The following is a 21,030-nucleotide window of genomic DNA, read 5'->3' on the forward strand; positions in this document are numbered from 1 at the left end:
AGGCCGCCGCATCCTCCTGTCCTGCCGGCTCCGCCATCTCTCGGTGAGTGATGGTAGCACAGGCCTCAGCAGGGCCTCAGTCCCCGGGCTCACGTAGCGCGCCCCCCGCCAGCCCCTCCGGTAGTGCGGCCCCGCAGTCAGGACAGGCCGGGGATCGGGCGGCGGTGTGACAGGTGCCGGGCTGTGGGCAGGCGGGAGGCCGGGCCTGTGTGCTGTGAGGAGGCGGGCTCGGGGTGACGGGAGGAGGGCCCTGGGCACGGCGGCCGCCCTCTCCCCTCTGCTCCCGGTGCCGGGCCATGTTACACGGCTCCAGCCGCCGCCTCCTCCTGCTCCTGTCCGCCAGCCGCCTCCGGGGGTCCCGATCACCTACAGCCGGGTAAGAGGGAGGGAAGAGCGGCCGCCAGCGACTCCTCCAGCCGCCCGCACTGCCCCCGGTATGTTGTGTGCGGGAAGTCGTGAGTCAGCAGCCGCAGGGTGCCAGTGTGAACGGGTGCTGCGGCTTCTGTGCGCCTAACAGGTCTGAGAGACCCCGAGATATGAGGTGCAGGATACAGTCTATAGGAGACCCCCATATATATGAGGTGTGGGATACAGTCTATAGGAGACCCCCATATATATGAGGTGCAGGATACAGTCTATAGGAGACCCCCATATATATGAGGTGTGGGATATAGTATATAGGAGACCCCCATATATATGAGGTGCAGGATACAGTCTATAGGAGACCCCCATATATATGAGGTGTGGGATATAGTATATAGGAGACCCCCATATATATGAGGTGTGGGATACAGTATAGGAGACCCCTATATATATATGAGGTGTGGGATATAGTATATAGGAGACCCCCATATATATGAGGTGTGGGATACAGTATAGGAGACCCATATATATATATGTATATATATATATATATATATATATATATATATATATATATATATATATATATGGGTCTCCTATACTGTATCCCACACCTCATATATATGGGGGTCTCCTATATACTATATCCCACACCTCATATATATGGGGGTCTCCTATAGACTGTATCCTGCACCTCATATATATGGGGGTCTCCTATAGACTGTATCCCACACTATATATATATATATATATATATATATATATGGGTCTCCTATACTGTACTGTATCCCACACCTCATATATATATATATATATATATATATATATATATATATATATATATATATATATATATATGGGGGTCTCCTATAGACTATATCCCACACCTCTATATATATATATCTGGGGGTCTCCTATACTGTATCCCACACCTCATATATATCTGGGGGTCTCCTATAGACTGTATCCCACACCTCATATATCTGGGGGTCTCCTATACTGTATCCCACACCTCATATATATATGAGGTGTGGGATACAGTATAGGAGACCCCCAGATATATGAGGTGTGGGATACAGTCTATAGGAGACCCCCAGATATATATGAGGTGTGGGATACAGTATAGGAGACCCCCAGATAGACTATATCCCACACCTCTATATATATATATCTGGGGGTCTCCTATACTGTATCCCACACCTCATATATATCTGGGGGTCTCCTATAGACTGTATCCCACACCTCATATATATCTGGGGGTCTCCTATACTGTATCCCACACCTCATATATATATGAGGTGTGGGATACAGTATAGGAGACCCCCAGATATATGAGGTGTGGGATACAGTCTATAGGAGACCCCCAGATATATATGAGGTGTGGGATACAGTATAGGAGACCCCCAGATATATATATATAGAGGTGTGGGATATAGTCTATAGGAGACCCCCATATATATATATATATATATATATATATATATATATATATATATATATATATATATATATGGTGTGGGATACAGTACAGTATAGGAGACCCATATATATATATATATATATATATATATATATATGGGTCTCCTATACTGTACTGTATCCCACACCATATATATATATATATATATATATATATATATATATATATATATATATATGGGGGTCTCCTATAGACTATATCCCACACCTCTATATATATATATATCTGGGGGTCTCCTATACTGTATCCCACACCTCATATATATCTGGGGGTCTCCTATAGACTGTATCCCACACCTCATATATCTGGGGGTCTCCTATACTGTATCCCACACCTCATATATATATGAGGTGTGGGATACAGTATAGGAGACCCCCAGATATATATGAGGTGTGGGATACAGTCTATAGGAGACCCCCAGATATATATGAGGTGTGGGATACAGTATAGGAGACCCCCAGATAGACTATATCCCACACCTCTATATATATATATCTGGGGGTCTCCTATACTGTATCCCACACCTCATATATATCTGGGGGTCTCCTATAGACTGTATCCCACACCTCATATATCTGGGGGTCTCCTATACTGTATCCCACACCTCATATATATATGAGGTGTGGGATACAGTATAGGAGACCCCCAGATATATGAGGTGTGGGATACAGTCTATAGGAGACCCCCAGATATATATGAGGTGTGGGATACAGTATAGGAGACCCCCAGATATATATATATAGAGGTGTGGGATATAGTCTATAGGAGACCCCCATATATATATATATATATATATATATATATATATATATATATATATATATATATATATATATATATATATATATATATATATATATATGGTGTGGGATACAGTACAGTATAGGAGACCCATATATATATATATATATATATATATATATATGGGTCTCCTATACTGTACTGTATCCCACACCATATATATATATATATATATATATATATATATATATATATATATATATATATATATATATATATATATAGGGGTCTCCTATAGACTATATCCCACACCTCTATATATATATATATCTGGGGGTCTCCTATACTGTATCCCACACCTCATATATATCTGGGGGTCTCCTATAGACTGTATCCCACACCTCATATATCTGGGGGTCTCCTATACTGTATCCCACACCTCATATATATATGAGGTGTGGGATACAGTATAGGAGACCCCCAGATATATATGAGGTGTGGGATACAGTCTATAGGAGACCCCCAGATATATATGAGGTGTGGGATACAGTATAGGAGACCCCCAGATATATATATATAGAGGTGTGGGATATAGTCTATCTGGGGGTCTCCTATACTGTATCCCACACCTCATATATATCTGGGGGTCTCCTATAGACTGTATCCCACACCTCATATATCTGGGGGTCTCCTATACTGTATCCCACACCTCATATATATATGAGGTGTGGGATACAGTATAGGAGACCCCCAGATATATGAGGTGTGGGATACAGTCTATAGGAGACCCCCAGATATATATGAGGTGTGGGATACAGTATAGGAGACCCCCAGATAGACTATATCCCACACCTCTATATATATATATCTGGGGGTCTCCTATACTGTATCCCACACCTCATATATATCTGGGGGTCTCCTATAGACTGTATCCCACACCTCATATATCTGGGGGTCTCCTATACTGTATCCCACACCTCATATATATATGAGGTGTGGGATACAGTATAGGAGACCCCCAGATATATGAGGTGTGGGATACAGTCTATAGGAGACCCCCAGATATATATGAGGTGTGGGATACAGTATAGGAGACCCCCAGATAGACTATATCCCACACCTCTATATATATATATCTGGGGGTCTCCTATACTGTATCCCACACCTCATATATATCTGGGGGTCTCCTATAGACTGTATCCCACACCTCATATATATCTGGGGGTCTCCTATACTGTATCCCACACCTCATATATATATGAGGTGTGGGATACAGTATAGGAGACCCCCAGATATATGAGGTGTGGGATACAGTCTATAGGAGACCCCCAGATATATATGAGGTGTGGGATACAGTATAGGAGACCCCCAGATATATATATATATAGAGGTGTGGGATATAGTCTATAGGAGACCCCCATATATATATATATATATATATATATATATATATATATATATATATATATATATATATATATATATATATATATATATATATGGTGTGGGATACAGTACAGTATAGGAGACCCATATATATATATATATATATATATATATATATATATGGGTCTCCTATACTGTACTGTATCCCACACCATATATATATATATATATATATATATATATATATATATATATATATATATATATATATATATATATATATATGGGGGTCTCCTATAGACTATATCCCACACCTCTATATATATAATATATCTGGGGGTCTCCTATACTGTATCCCACACCTCATATATATCTGGGGGTCTCCTATAGACTGTATCCCACACCTCATATATCTGGGGGTCTCCTATACTGTATCCCACACCTCATATATATATGAGGTGTGGGATACAGTATAGGAGACCCCCAGATATATATGAGGTGTGGGATACAGTCTATAGGAGACCCCCAGATATATATGAGGTGTGGGATACAGTATAGGAGACCCCCAGATAGACTATATCCCACACCTCTATATATATATCTGGGGGTCTCCTATACTGTATCCCACACCTCATATATATCTGGGGGTCTCCTATAGACTGTATCCCACACCTCATATATCTGGGGGTCTCCTATACTGTATCCCACACCTCATATATATATGAGGTGTGGGATACAGTATAGGAGACCCCCAGATATATGAGGTGTGGGATACAGTCTATAGGAGACCCCCAGATATATATGAGGTGTGGGATACAGTATAGGAGACCCCCAGATATATATATATAGAGGTGTGGGATATAGTCTATAGGAGACCCCCATATATATATATATATATATATATATATATATATATATATATATATATATATATATATATATATATATATATATGGTGTGGGATACAGTACAGTATAGGAGACCCATATATATATATATATATATATATATATGGGTCTCCTATACTGTACTGTATCCCACACCATATATATATATATATATATATATATATATATATATATATATATATATATATAGGGGTCTCCTATAGACTATATCCCACACCTCTATATATATATATATCTGGGGGTCTCCTATACTGTATCCCACACCTCATATATATCTGGGGGTCTCCTATAGACTGTATCCCACACCTCATATATCTGGGGGTCTCCTATACTGTATCCCACACCTCATATATATATGAGGTGTGGGATACAGTATAGGAGACCCCCAGATATATATGAGGTGTGGGATACAGTCTATAGGAGACCCCCAGATATATATGAGGTGTGGGATACAGTATAGGAGACCCCCAGATATATATATATAGAGGTGTGGGATATAGTCTATCTGGGGGTCTCCTATACTGTATCCCACACCTCATATATATCTGGGGGTCTCCTATAGACTGTATCCCACACCTCATATATCTGGGGGTCTCCTATACTGTATCCCACACCTCATATATATATGAGGTGTGGGATACAGTATAGGAGACCCCCAGATATATGAGGTGTGGGATACAGTCTATAGGAGACCCCCAGATATATATGAGGTGTGGGATACAGTATAGGAGACCCCCAGATAGACTATATCCCACACCTCTATATATATATATCTGGGGGTCTCCTATACTGTATCCCACACCTCATATATATCTGGGGGTCTCCTATAGACTGTATCCCACACCTCATATATCTGGGGTCTCCTATACTGTATCCCACACCTCATATATATATGAGGTGTGGGATACAGTATAGGAGACCCCCAGATATATGAGGTGTGGGATACAGTCTATAGGAGACCCCAGATATATATGAGGTGTGGGATACAGTATAGGAGACCCCAGATAGACTATATCCCACACCTCTATATATATATATCTGGGGGTCTCCTATACTGTATCCCACACCTCATATATATCTGGGGGTCTCCTATAGACTGTATCCCACACCTCATATATATCTGGGGGTCTCCTATACTGTATCCCACACCTCATATATATATGAGGTGTGGGATACAGTATAGGAGACCCCCAGATATATGAGGTGTGGGATACAGTCTATAGGAGACCCCCAGATATATATGAGGTGTGGGATACAGTATAGGAGACCCCCAGATATATATATATATAGAGGTGTGGGATATAGTCTATAGGAGACCCCCATATATATATATATATATATATATATATATAATATATATAATATATATATATATATATATATATATATGGTGTGGGATACAGTACAGTATAGGAGACCCATATATATATATATATATATATATATATATATATATATATATATATATATATATATATATATATATATATAATATATATATATATAGTGTGGGATACAGTCTATAGGAGACCCCCATATATATGAGGTGTGGGTTATAGTCTATAGGAGACCCCAGATATATATGAGGTGTGGGTTATAGTCTATAGGAGACCCCAGATATATATGAGGTGTGGGATACAGTATAGGAGACCCCCATATATATGAGGTGTGGGATACAGTCTATAGGAGACCCCCAGATATATATGAGGTGTGGGATACAGTATAGGAGACCCCCAGATATATATGAGGTGTGGGATACAGTATAGGAGACCCCCAGATATATATGAGGTGTGGGATACAGTCTATAGGAGACCCCCCAGATATATATGAGGTGTGGGATACAGTCTATAGGAGACCCCCAGATATGAGGTGTGGGAAACAGTCTATAGGAGACCCCCAGATATATATATGAGGTGTGGGATACAGTCTATAGGAGACCCCCAAATATATATGAGGTGAGGGATATAGTCTGTAGGACCCCTCCTCGTATATCATTTATGTATTATAGTCTATAGGACCCCCATATATCATGTAGAAAACACAGAGAAGACAGCGCTCCATGCTGCAGGATCATAGAAACAAAGGAGGATCAAGTAGGGGAGTATAACAGTAGATTCCCTCACCTGATGTAGTTGTGCAAGACAGAGGCACAGCTCTCCAAGCGTATAGAGGGGAACTGATGCGCAGCCTATCCTGTATACCCTCGCCGGGGCAATTAGAAAGATGCAGACCTCCACTCCAGAAAGACAGGTGCAACAGGCACAGCCAACTCCAATAGGATTGCTAGAGTTTATATAAAGTTTAATTTAAAAAGTATATAAAAATAAGGATATATCACAAAGCTTTTCAAGGCCGGAAAGCCTCTTGATGCACCTGATGAAGAGAGTGTGCGGCCTTGAAACACGTTGTGATATATACATATTTTTATTTAAACACGTTGTGATATATACATATTTTTATTTAAACACGTTGTGATATATACTTATTTTTATTTACTTTTTAAATTAAAGTTTATATAAACTCTAGCAATCCTATTGGAGTTGGCTGCACCTGTTGCATCTGTCTTTCTGGAGTGGAGGTCTGCATCTTTCCATATATCATGTGTATTATAGTCTATAGGAGCCCCCTTCTCATCTTATATCTGGGCCCTGCATGTGGTATGTGTGTTATAGTATGTGTATTGTTGTATGTATCTGTATAGAACCCACCATCTCCATATATATATATATATATATATATATATATATATATATATATATATATATATATATATTAAAATAGGGGTCTTATAGTCTATAGAATCCCTACCCCCTCATCTATATCATTATATGTGTAATATAGTGCAGAGGACCCCACCTCCTTATAGGTGTGTAATATAGGATGTTGATCGGATTGAGTCAGGCTCCTGCTCCATAGGGCACCAAGCTTTCCCTCTGACTTTTATTTTTTAAAGGGGGTCCCTGCTGTTTACAATATGACCGATAACTAAGCCCCCACCTTTGTGTATATGTGAGGTGTTATGTCAGAGGGATCAGAGAGTTACCAGCCATCTCCACATCTGTGTGTTTTTTACCATTGAAGTTATTTGGAGTTCATGTCCCCGCACATTTTATACTGGCTGCAGGTTGGGCCATCAGTATAAGAGGTTTGAGGCTCTCCTGAACAATGTCGTGGTGATGGAGGTTGGGCCTGCTCGAAACTCTCCACCCAACCTCTTTGTTCTGTGAGAGTTGAGCCACAGACAGAGGTCTCTGGTTCATCCCTCCCCATAGAGAACAGAGGCTCGCTTGGCTCTGCCGATCATTCCTGTGTTTGGGAAGGATGGGAGAGAGAGCTGACAGCTTCACGATTGTCTGTCTGTTAAAGGAAAAGTCCAGTGAAAAGTTTTTTATTCAAGTATTGTATTGCCCCCCAAAAGTTATACAAATCCCCAATATATACTTATTATGGGAAATGCTTATAAAGTGCTTTTTCCCTGCACTTACTACTGCATCAAGGCTTCACTTCCTGGATAACATGGTGATGTCACTTCCTGGATAACATGGTGATGTCACTTCCTGGATAACATGGTGATGTCACGCCCTGACTCCCAGAGCTGTGCGGGCTGTGGCTGCTGGAGAGGATGATGGCAGAGGGATGCCCAGTGTCCCTCCAGTGCCCTGTGTCCCTCAGTGTCCCCCTGCCATCATCCTCTCCAGCAGCCACAGCCCGCACAGCTCTGGGAGTCCGGTCGTGATATCATCATGTTATCCAGGAAGTGACGTCACCATGTTATCCAGGAAGTGACGTCACCATGTTATCCAGGAAGTGACGTCACCATGTTATCCAGGAAGTGACGTCACCATGTTATCCAGGAAGTGACGTCACCATGTTATCCAGGAAGTGACGTCACCATGTTGTCCAGGAAGTGACGTCACCATGTTATCCAGGAAGTGAAGCCTTGATGCAGTAGTAAGTGCAGGGAAGAAAGCCTATATAAGCATTTCCCGTAATAAGTCTATATTAGTGATTAGTATAACTTTTGGGGGGCAATACAATACTTTAATAAAACATTTTGCCGCACTTCTCCTTTAAGGAGAGCGTTCAGGGACAGTGACTTCTGCTCCACACTGGTCATGTGATACGTCAGCCAGACTGCCTGGCCTCCAAGCTAGAGTAAGTAAGTGAATTAGCAGCATGGCTGTATAGTGTATCCTGAGGACTGTCCCCGGAGTGCTGCTTTATAGTGTCCCCGTCATCTAACAAACTTCTGATATGTCTCAGAAACATGAACTAAAGAGTCCAACAGCAGTGCGGTAGAATCCTATGGAGAAGGCGCATGCAGTCTGAGCGCTACTAATCCCTAAAGACGTCTCCACAATACGGGTGGTGAGACCCCCCCCCCCCCCCCCCCCCCCCCCCCCTGATTGTCACATATAGCAAAATGAAGCAGGGACCAGGGCACTTCTCTCCTTGGCCTGCCACTGGTGTAAGTCTATGGAGCCTGTTTCCTACAGTCGGTGGGATGGAGCACTGAGTCAGGGAGTGAAGTGCACTGCTGCGTGCTTCTCCCGGCTATATCTATAGATTATTGGGGTCTCCATCTCTTTTGTTTCTGTCTCCTTGGAGGCAAGAAATGTTGAAAGGGAATGTACCATCAGGGACATAGCTTTAAGATTTTTAAAGGGATAGACCGTTGTGGGGATGCCCGTGCCACGTGCCCGTACCTTTTTTTTTTTTTTTTTTTTTTAACCAGTCATTAGAATCAATGGAGCTGCGTCGCAGAAGGGGAAGGGTTTCGTTACACTGGGGGTCGGCCGGCCTGCCTCCAGTGCTTCAGGCTGGGTCGGTGCCTGGGAATAGACCAGCGTCGTTCCAAAAAAGGACCACACCCCCGCGCCAGTCTCTTCATGTGAAAATCTTAAAGCGATGCACCTGATAGTACATTTGCTTTAAATTACACAGGAAGTGTGCAAAGTGGTTGTGAAGAGGTGACATTGTATTGTCTATTGACCTCAGTATACATTGTGTCAGACGCGTTACAGAAATGTCTATTGTTGATCATGGTCCTTTAGGCAACTTCCCCAAAACCCTCCAGAGCCCGCGCTCCATCTACTCATCCATACTGACAGGCTTTGTCCCAGCTGAGATGGTTACTGACGCTGAGTGTAACCAGTGCTTTGTAGGTGTGACACTTGTGGTATCTCTTACACAGCACACTTCTTGGCACTGTCGCTGCCCACAATCTATAGGCATGTGGGATGCATGTAAGGTTGTGTATTCTCATGTATCCTCAGTATAGGGTGTAACAAGCTGATCACTGTGTGTCTGGGGGGTGTTCTGACCACTGGGACCCTCGCTGCTCACAACAACAGAGGAAGACTTTGTCTGGAGTGTATGCAGCCTGTAGTCACGGTGTCCCAATCACCTGAAAATCTGCCTTGTGTTAATTTCCCCCCCAGGAGGGCAAGTGATGGCCACGCCGCCCTGAGCCCTTGTTCTTGGCTGTATATCAGTGAGTTGTGTAACGTGGGGTCAGGACGTGCTGATCCAGGAGGGGACTCGCACGCTGTGAGCTGCACCAGTGACCTTTGTGAGCTCAGGTGACAGGTTCCAGCAGCCTGTGAGGCTTCATCTACTTGGTGGCGGCTCAGCTTAGCAGTTTAATCTTTTATTCATGAAGTTACAGATGTAGATGTATTCGTGCCTGCAGGCACCGCGTCGTCTTATCAGTCTGGTTACCATTAGCAGTCCTGCCGCCCCGGTAATATTACTGCTCCTGGGCACAGGCTAAAGTACTGGTCTCTAGAACGGGAGGATTCCTCCACCCCCGTCCCACCTGGTATGGCAGCTGATGGCTACTGTGTCCGTGTAAAGAGTGAATAGGGGGGTTACTGTATAAGTGCATACAGCTCTCCATTCACCTGTGAGTTACGAAAACAGCAGAAGACTCCAGCCGCTGGAGCATGGACTGCTGACTAACCCCCAAAACAGGGCTCTAATAAGAGTGCTCCGAGCCCGCTCTGTCACTGCTCCATTCAGGCTCTTTGGGGCTGCCGAACTTTTCCAAGTTCATTTATCATATGTTCCTGTTCCCTGGATTGGTCTCAGTGGTCGGACTCCCTCCAATCTGCTTGTGACCCCCCTATCCTGTGAGTAAGGGTTAACTTGCTGAGATAGAAAACCCCCTCTAAGGCCATGTTCACATCCTGTCAAACAATGTCCGCTGTCTTACGTGTTCATCCGGCCGGTACTGCGGTATCAGCTGGATGAACAGCTATACTTCTCACTGTCAGCATAGCCTGTTTTCCACGGCAGCAGTTCGGTGAACAAAATAGACCTGTCAATTATTTTGTGCGGCCGTGGTGAACAACGACTGTAATGTATACAGTGTATGTACGCTACAGCCATTGTCCCATTGACTGTAATGTTCCTGAGCACTGTTAGTAAACAATGGCTGTTTTACCACTAAATACAGTGTGTGAACTTGGCCTAAAGGTTTATTCCCCTTCGGAGCGGAAAGCTCTCCAACCCCTTCTGATCTGCTTAAGGCTGCTGAAGAGGATCAGAAAAAAACAGCCAAACTACATGAACTTGCGTAACGCTCATCGACCTCGATGGAAGGTGAATAAACAGCAGTGTGTCTAGCGTGGTTCTCCGGGCTGCTCCCCTATAGATGCATTACATTATAGATCTAACAATACGAACAGCTAAGAAATTCTGCAGTCAGGCTTCCTTGCATACTAACAGGCTGTGTTCCCCACTTCTTGGGGTATATAGACACTTGTTTGGGGGGGGCTGTTACACAGCAGTTTTACATATTGACATGTCCTAAAATAGCTGTACCAATGTGTTACAGATGTCAAATTAAAGGACATTTCCAGGTTTACAACAGGTTTTGATGGTCAAGTCACAGGACAGTCCAAATTTTAGAATTTGCTTGAAAATAGTTTTTTTTGTTTTTTTTTTAACTCCGCGAAACCCATGCCTACACTGTCCATTGATTCAATGGGGGAAGGGTGACAGTACCACTTTAAGACAAACTCTATGGGTCCTATTCCATGAATTGATTTTTCGATGGTTAACGATAAACGTTCTCAAACTACCACTATGGTGAACGACCTGAAATCGTTTACCCAATTACACGGAAAGATGATCGTTCTTGCAGTCGTCCTGTCTTTGCTGTTGCGAATGACATCTTATTAAACCGAATGATGGGCAAACGATCAATGATAAAAATAGGTCCAAATCGTTTAATCGATGTCTGCTGTTATACAAAAGGATTATGGTTCATTTGCAAACAATTAAATGATTTTTCAAATGATAATTGTCCCGTGTAGTAAGGCCTTAAGGCCGATTTCAGATTCTGTTTTGGAACTGTGGACCTGCATAGATTAAATGTACAGCACTAGTGACCGGTCTGTTTCCTGGACGTATATGTTATGTTTGTGTAACCATGCAGAATGGGGTCGGAGTGACAGCCGTGGATGGATGGCAGGTATCTGTGCTATTGCTCCTGCCCTTACCTACGTTACAGGGTGTTGTTTTTTCCATAGACATGCTTTTATGGATGTGTTTGTCTGCAAATGCAAATTATAGGTTACTGCTATCGTGGATTGGTGGTTCTTCTGTAAAGCTGTTGTCAAGAGGGTTTTTTTCCATGCCAGAAAACAGATGTATTTTTGCATCCATTTGTGACTGGTGGCCAGATCATTGGGTCATAAGACCTGTGGTCAGGCCAAGACTTGTCTCTGTGAGACAGTGCTATTATTATGTTGCCTATCTGGATATATATATAATATATATATATATATATATATATATATATATATATATATATATATATATATATATATATATTAATTATTTTTTCTTTGCATTGTTTTGAGATCCGATATATATAATCTGCATTGGGAGAGGGTTTCCTGGGCGTAGTTGTATGGTCTGTCTGGCCTTGTAGACCTCAATACCATCACCAGCAGATCAGATGTCTCGGGTCCTGATTGTTGTGAATATGTGATCAATCTGTATCCGCTTATTTCTCACACTATGTTTCTCACAGCAGATCTCTACTCACTTTGTTTTTTGTGTTGTTTTGCCAATGATGGTATAGTCTGGTATAGAAATGGGTAATGCGTTAGAACACACCCCAGAGTCCGGCAAATTAAAAGAGCCGGCAACGGGCAGGGGGGCAAACCTTGTTACAAGTACTGACTTACCCCTTCCTGTGAGCAGTGGGATTGGCCATAGGACCTTTAAAGGACTTCTTCTCCTTTAAAGGGGGTGCTGCTCAAGTCATAGATTGGCTGAACGGCCAGTCCATCAGCCAGGACAGGCATTATCTCCCCCAGTCATGACGTCCTCACAACTTGGTGGGGGGGGGGGGGGGGGGTGTTAATGCCTTCTGGCACAGCATCGTGGGCACAGCAAGGGTAAGCGTTAAATCATTGTTACTCTTCCCTTCTCCTGCTGCCTGCAAAAAGTCGGCTAAGACCCGAGGCTTGTTGGCTAGCACGCGACTCTCTTTGCCCTCATATACATGTATGCCTAGATCGAGTGTTCTACATCGGGAGCGGCTAGAAAAAAAAAAAAAAAAGGATCAAGCAGCTGAAATCCAACATGCCCGATCCTTCTGTTCACTGATAGGAGTAGTGGGAGCCCCCATACACCTTAGATGGTCGGCTGGTCCCCTTCACTATCGGCAGTCAGTGCACTTTTCCTATAGTTTGTAGACGGCTGATGGATCTGCAGGCTGTCGCTGGGGTATAAACTTATTTCCATCACTGGAATATACGGAACATATAAGTAACTACTATTTATGCAATTCCCCAATGGGTGGCTGCTGCTTTCCTCCAGCATTACAGCTTGGTCTGTGTGTTTGCTGTCAGGCCTGAACCACAATAACCCTGTGTAACAAATATTTTTTTCAGCATGCTAATCCTGCAGACAAGGCTCCCGGCTGTCAGTGAGGAGGCGCAGCGTGTTTACTCTGGCCTTATGATATCACCATGTGATACTTTGGCGCGGTCTGTGAGGTTGCAGCCAGGGATGATGTTTCTGGCCCACGCTCAGCATTCTGTGAAGGATTTCCCTCGGCTCGGGGAATGACAGAAACGTCCTTAAAAGACTTCTCTTGCTTATTTTTTTTCCCCCCTGCTATGAACTGCTGATCACGTTTCTTAAAGGGGCACATGTCACTAGTCACATGGTTATGTATGAGTTTTTGTTTTCACATCTTCAGTATTATTGGCTACAGGTTTTTGTTACCTGTTTCTTTTATTATGCGTTTTAAGCCCAGAAATATGCAGCTGAAAATGCTGTATGTGTGAATAAACCCTTTAAGTTAAGTAGAATCTAGTCAAGCAGCCGAGGCAGCATAGGTTATTTGGAGGTATAAGTCACTTGAAAATGTTCTCACAGAGCAGCTGCTCCTTGCCCGTGGGCTATGTCTGCTATTGTGGCTCATTCTCTGGAATTGGACTAGGGGCCTTTTACACGGACTGATTATTGGCAAAAATAATTGTTGATCAGCTGCATTATGGGCAAAAGGAGGGACCTGTTCCTTCTTATTTACACGTCTGTCATTTTATGGATCCGTGAGTAGCCTGTAATCCGTGCCACAAAAAATGACTGTGCAGACTATAATCACAGCACAGATTGTCCCATAGAAGTTATTGGTGTCCGTCATCAAAAGTATGGTATGCAAAATACGGGTCCGTAAATCTGATGTCATGGTGGTTGCTCATCCTGGCAACTTTCTACTTCTATGGATCCATAAAGAATACAGATTACTTATGCTTTTTTTGCATACATAATATATGGTCCTGAGAAGTACAGGAACGTGTGAATGTAGCCTATGTTCATACACGTTGGCGATTCATTGCAGTACTGCCCCGATACTGCAGCATCTTCCCAGAAATGCTGCAATTAAATGATGCAGTACCACAATGAAACAGCAGCGTGTGAACACAGCCTTACTTATGGACACTAATAGTTGAGTTCATATATGTTAAGTTAGCAGTTGATTATAATACAAGGCAAGCAAAATCATTCAGATTTTTGGCAGAAAAAGTCCTTAAATTATGACGTATTGCTGACCGCCTCCCTTTACGAAGTCTGTAGGCAGAAGTTGTCTTTATAAGAAAATCACTTTAAAAAAACAAACTGGTATGGAGAATATGACTTCTTGTCACCTTCCCAGATTTATATTATATTCACTTTTTTTCCCATTACAGATTTCAGCCTAAATCCTATAGCAAAATGAACTCCCTTGCAGTAAAACGAGTTGTCAATGACATCATCAAGTCCCCGGAAGACAAGAGGGAGTATCGGGGCGTGGAGCTGGTGAATGGGATAAAAGCAATGCTTATAAGTGACCCCACAACCGACAAATCCTCCGCAGCTCTGGATGTATACATAGGTATGATGTTTCTGAACATTGCAAATGCTTCCTATCCCGCATATGGGTATTTCTATTAATGAAGCACAGGACACACTCAAGGGTTGTGCTAAATGATTTTATAATGTAAACCCCAAGGACTAGGAGCATAGACATTAGTATATTTACATGGAGAGCGTGTGGGATAGGGGATGTATACATAGATCTCCTAGTTTGCATTCCTTTTCTATGGACATCCTGTATGTAAGCAAATACCCCATTGTAGTCACAGACAGATTAGTTTACACATACAGCAAAACTTCTCAGTACATTATTCATTTCTTCTATTGTAATCCTGAATTATTGCTCATGTGGCCTTAATCCGAGCATACTGTGCTAAACTATCTGCAATTTCTCTACATGGCAGGATCCCTTTCTGATCCGGACAACATCCCCGGGCTGGCCCACTTCTGTGAGCACATGCTTTTCTTGGGCACAAAGAAATACCCCAAAGAGAATGAGTACAGCCAGTTCCTAAGTGAACACGCAGGGAGCTCCAATGCCTTTACCAGTGGAGAACATACTAACTACTACTTTGATGTATCCCATGAACACCTTGAGGGAGCGTTGGACAGGTAAAAGTAACATGGTGTCTGATCTGTGAGATTAACAACCTTCTGGGACTAGGAATTAAAAGACTAGGAACAAAATACACTTTAAGGGTGCCTTCACACCTAGCGACTCGCAGCGTAAATTACGCTGCGAGTTGGGTAGGTCCTGGCAGATCACTTTCACTACATACACGCAGCGGTCTCAACGACCGCTGTGTGTATGTAATTCTGCCGGCCCCTTAACCCCTTAAGTTGCCGCCCGGCTTCTGCTCCGCTCCCGCTCTGTATACATTACCTCTCCTTGCTGCACGTGGTCCCGGCGTACTGCTCTCCCGCCCGGCCAATCAGTGTGTTGCTCTGCCGCAGCCACTGATTGGCCGGGCGAGAGAGCATTATGCTGGGACCCGTGCAGCGAGGAGAGGTAATGTATACAGCGGAGTGGGAGCGGGAGCTGAAGGGGTTAAGGGGCTGGCAGAATTACATACCCGCAGCGGTCGTTCAGACCGCTGTGTGTATGTAGTGAAAGTGATCTGCCAGGACCTGACAGACTTGAGTTGCTAGGTGTGAAGGCACCCTTAATTGAACCTATCATCACTTTTATACTGACTGACCCACAGATAATAGTGACGGTCCCTGGTGGCTTCTCCGCACCCCTCCCACCCTTGATTGATCTCTCCCTATACCCAAACAGGGAGAGAGTTATCCCTGTGACTTTTGGTTCAGGCACCATGAAAGTGATGACAGAGAATAAAAAAATAAACAGCTTTCTTCCAGAAACTTCACCAATCTTGTCTATAGATTGTAGCTCAGTGTCATTTACTTTGCTGCACAATTCCACATGCAACCTGTGGATAGGTGTAGGGCTGTTCTTATCTTAACCTCTGTAAGGTGAAGAGCATTAAGTGCACATTTGTGTTTATTTCTCTGTGCCTCTGTAAGGAGAGCCCCATCAATCATGCGTTGATGTCCCAAGCTAAGGGTGTATGCCATCAACTGAACATTTTGGAAAACTAATAATGGCTCAGATTGATTAGTATTGTATAATGTGGCACATTAAAGGTGAGTCAAATGTGTCACTATAAAGGTATGTGGTGGTGGTTGTTAGGTCACGCCCTTTTGACAACCACGCCCTATTGTCAGACACAGTGGAAAGTCAGACCGAAACACACAATAAACATGCACAACATATGAGGGTGCGTTTACACAAGGATTTATCTGCCAGATTTTTGAAGCCAAAGCCAGGAACAGACTATAAACAGGAAACAGGTCAAAAAGGAAAGAATGAGATTTCTCCTCTTTTCTAATCCATTTCTGGCTTTGGCTTTAATAATCTGTCACATGAATCTTTCTGTGTAAAGACAACTTTAGACCGAGGTTTCTGGTGCATATTCTACATTTATGGCGCTGATGACAGTGAAGTAGGTGTGATAACAGAGACAGCAGATAGCCCTGTATACGTAGACCAGTGTTTATATGCATTAGCACTAACCACTCGGTGAGGCCAGAACAGTGATGTCACACAGGAGTATCATAGTCTAGAGCCTGTTAAGCACATGGACCGTCCAGCAAAGGTCTCCTTTGTTAGTAACAAAAGTTTAATCAAAATATATATATATATTTTTTTCTTTAAGGTTTTCCCAGTTTTTCCTGGGCCCTCTTTTCGATGAGAGCTGTAAGGATCGGGAAGTGAATGCAGTGGATTCTGAGCACGAGAAGAACTTGATGAATGACGCATGGCGACTCTTCCAGCTGGAGAAGGCGACAGGAGACCCTGGACACCCCTTCCATAAATTTGGAACAGGTGTGCATATATATATGGCCTGGGTGATCTTTACTATAATGAGTCCCAACAATTTGTGTGTGCCTAGAAGGAAAGGAAGACCATTTAAGTATTTGATATAAGATTTGGCTGTGCTCCCCCCCCCCCCTCGCCACCCCTCCTTTTATTTATTTATTTTTTGTTTATGTGGAATAAATCTAGTGACTGTCTGCCGATTCCTTAAAGGGGTTGTCTCATCAAAGACAGATCCTTTTAGATTGCAACCCCCGCCCCCCAGATAGTGCTTATAAATACAAATTATGTCACTATTGGTCACATGACTTTCCTCTGCAGCTCCTCTGTAATGTTTGGGTCCTAGTTCATGGACTGATTATCGGCGTTGAGTGTTCCTAGAAATGCTCAATCGGCCTATAATTGGCCCGTGTAAAATGGCCAGAAATCAACCAACGAGTGGACGATTGAATCTTTTGTGCAGCAGTAAAGTCCATTGTTATCGGTTGCACCTCTGTGTGTAAGCAGAGATGTGAGGCCAATAACAGTAAGTGTTGATGGCCACATGAATGATACTGCAATAGTTTGTGCCGCTCATACACCCGTTTAGTCCTGCCATGTAAAAACACTGCAAACAAGCGCAATGCATGGCTGAAAATCCTTAAAGGGTTCCTCCTGTTATGTTTTCTCTCCAGTGGTAGTCAGCTGTCCAGTGCTTTCCGTGCCTGTGACCGTGTTACACCGCTGGTAGATAAAGTCACTACTGCCTGATGCTGGTGTGGATTGTTGCCGTTCTGGTGACGTCACACTTGCACTTAGTAGTGCTGTGATTCCTCGAGAGTGCGCCTCATAAGTACTTCTATTCGGTGCTAGTCTGGAATTACACACTGGCCTCCTTTGTACACTGTTCTAACACTAAGTCCTATTTATACTGGAGGGTTTGCTCTTTGAGAGACAGAGCTGCACTTGGGAACCTTTTAGTTTAAAGAGAGCAAGTCCCTAATATGTTATCATTAAAGAGTCTTTCTGCTCACATTGTTATACAGATCGAAAGTGCACAGAAAACTTTGCACATGGAACTCATTTATTCTAGTTTAGTACAATAACATAATATGGACACCTTTTTTGTATCTGTGGTGGTGAGTCCCAGCCCCACCATGATAGAGTTCAGTGCTTGAAACCAGCTTTATTCTTTCCTTTTTGTTAAATAGCTTATCATAGATTACAAAGATACAGCTGCTTTCTTAAAAAGAAAGTGTGGGTTAATATAATGGTGTAATGTAGCAACTCTATATATAAGGTAGGTGAAGAAAAACCCTACAGTATCCTCAGCCAAACCCAAGTCTAATGGATCAGCCAATGATTAGTGTAGTGAAACAATCTGTTTGATTTGAGAGGAAACTGGGGTACGACCCTGACATGGGGGGGGAACAATCTCTTTGTAGATGTTGACCTTGGTGACATTTGAACCCAGCGCTGCGAGACTACAGTGCTGTCCGCTATGTATACTGTGTACTAGGACTGTGGTCATTTCTCTCCTCACCCTCACAATGGCACCACAGGCGTCATGACGTACCCTAGGGAAACACAACACAAGAATTTACATGACCCTCCCCTTTCCTCCATCACCAGTGTTTTTCCTGTCCCTAAGGACAGGCATGAGAGGAGGAGGGTCCGTCAAGAAGATGAGGAACTCCCCCGGAACTAGAAGTATAATTGCGTACTTGCCAGTAGGTCGATTGGGTTTCAGTCCCCTTTCTTCTAGGAGATGCTGGCTGGGCCTTTGAGGCTCTTACTGCAGGGGGGCAGCTGGAGCACCTTGAGGATATGTTAACACCTAGACTGCTGTCAAATTGAGGCCAAAAAACCTCAGTTTTTACTTAATAACTCTTGTTATTGGCTGATATTTAGCCTCAAAATGACGTGCGCCTTAAAAGACTGAGGTCGAACAGCCAATAGAAGGCAGTGTGTGAACATAGCCTGAAAGTGGAAACAATTTGGCCAAATTAAACCAATCAATAGCAGATTAAGTTTCAGCCAGGGATACTGTAGTTTCTCCCACCTTATTAATTTTGAAGGCATTAAACAATGGACTGACACGTCCTGTCCCTTTTAATGCATGCGATTAGGGAGCACATTGGCGCTTAGGACGTGCGTCTCCTGTACAGCTGCAGATTATCCAGTGGTTAGGTGGTAATCCCCATTGATATTATTGCTGGGTGGAGCCAATCAGTCCTAATATTTGTTCACGCCTCCCGCTGTATTGCTCACATGTAAGCCTGCACTTGGCCAACAGGTCTCTCTGGTTCAGTGTAAGCTGTTGACTATAAAGAGCCGACCTAAAGAGGGTGAGGCCTAGACCTCCAATCCATTCCAGTGTCTATCTTGGGGACGGCACCTAGACGCCTATGACGTCATGGGCTGGGCAGGGCAAAATGGCACAGCGGCCGTGAAACACCGCCCAGGTGGCACAATCCACCAAGGATAAAAAGCATTTTTTACTGGACAAAGCACCAAGAAATTTATTATAAAGTACGGTATGAAAACTGCAGAATTTAGGTGTTACATCTGTGTAGAGATGTCCTCATACAGAAAGGGGGTGAGAGTTTCACTTTAAAGGTTTACTGTCACTTCTCCTAACTTTTGACATGACCTCCCTCCTAGTACTTTCTGTAATCTCACAAAACAGCAGAGGGGCAGGGAACACCATTACACTCCCTGGCTACCATTAAAATCTCTTAACTCACTTGCTCCATTAGTCTTATCGAGTAAGTGTTTACACAAAGTGTTTTCAAGGCCGCCCTAGGACTGCATCCATCTTCTCCAGCCACCAGGAGTCACATGCTACGTCCCCTGCTCTTATAGCTACACTCCATACTTGTCTCTGTCTTATAAGAAACAAACTGAACCTGACAGGCAGTGGAGAACAGATTGGAGGGAAGTGAGACACCTAGTGGTCAAGACAGCTTTACAGCTTTTGTTCAGGTGTAAGGAGTCGTATAATAATGTGATATAAATCAAATTGTTTTTAAAAGAAAAAGCTTTTTTGTTCCCCCCTATAACTTTTATCAGTGTGTTTTTGTTCGTTGTTTTTTTTTTTTTTTTTTTTTTTTTTTTTTTTTAAAGTGTACCTGTCTTTATAACTTTCTAAATCAGCAGTAGATGTGATATAAAGCAAGTTTGCAACTTACAATACATATATTTATTCATTCATTTTATTTTTTTAATACTCATTCTGCAAATCACATGACTGATGTGTTGTCTGTGAGTGCAAATTACCTGGGAATCACAGGCCTTCGTGTGCTTGGGGGAGGGCGGGACTAGACCCTCTTTCACTTTATATGAATGATTGATCCGTTCTTGGCATTACCTTCGTAGGATGCTCCGGCATAAACCCTAACAATAGAAACCCT

At 43.0% G+C, this 21,030-nt stretch overlaps 1 protein-coding gene and 1 non-coding gene across 2 annotated transcripts in view; both read left to right on the top strand.

Annotated features, from left to right (window-relative positions):
- The first annotated feature begins 235 nt into the window (after window positions 1-235).
- Window positions 236-21,030, top strand: part of IDE (insulin degrading enzyme) — a 59,311-nt gene continuing 38,516 nt past the window's right edge. Inside the window, exons 1-4 of the mRNA XM_069980121.1 lie at window positions 236-376; window positions 15,093-15,277; window positions 15,663-15,870; window positions 17,478-17,647. Coding sequence (XP_069836222.1) covers window positions 297-376; window positions 15,093-15,277; window positions 15,663-15,870; window positions 17,478-17,647 — 643 coding nt within the window. The 5' untranslated portion in view covers window positions 236-296. The remainder of the gene's footprint in view (window positions 377-15,092; window positions 15,278-15,662; window positions 15,871-17,477; window positions 17,648-21,030) is intronic.
- LOC138800175 (small nucleolar RNA SNORA74) lies at window positions 18,308-18,506 on the top strand. Its single transcript, XR_011364379.1, has one exon. It is a non-coding gene; the product is annotated as a small nucleolar RNA SNORA74 (small nucleolar RNA).

This window comes from Dendropsophus ebraccatus, chromosome 8 (genome assembly GCF_027789765.1).
Source record: "Dendropsophus ebraccatus isolate aDenEbr1 chromosome 8, aDenEbr1.pat, whole genome shotgun sequence".
In the NCBI taxonomy this organism is placed as follows: Eukaryota; Metazoa; Chordata; class Amphibia; order Anura; family Hylidae; genus Dendropsophus; species Dendropsophus ebraccatus.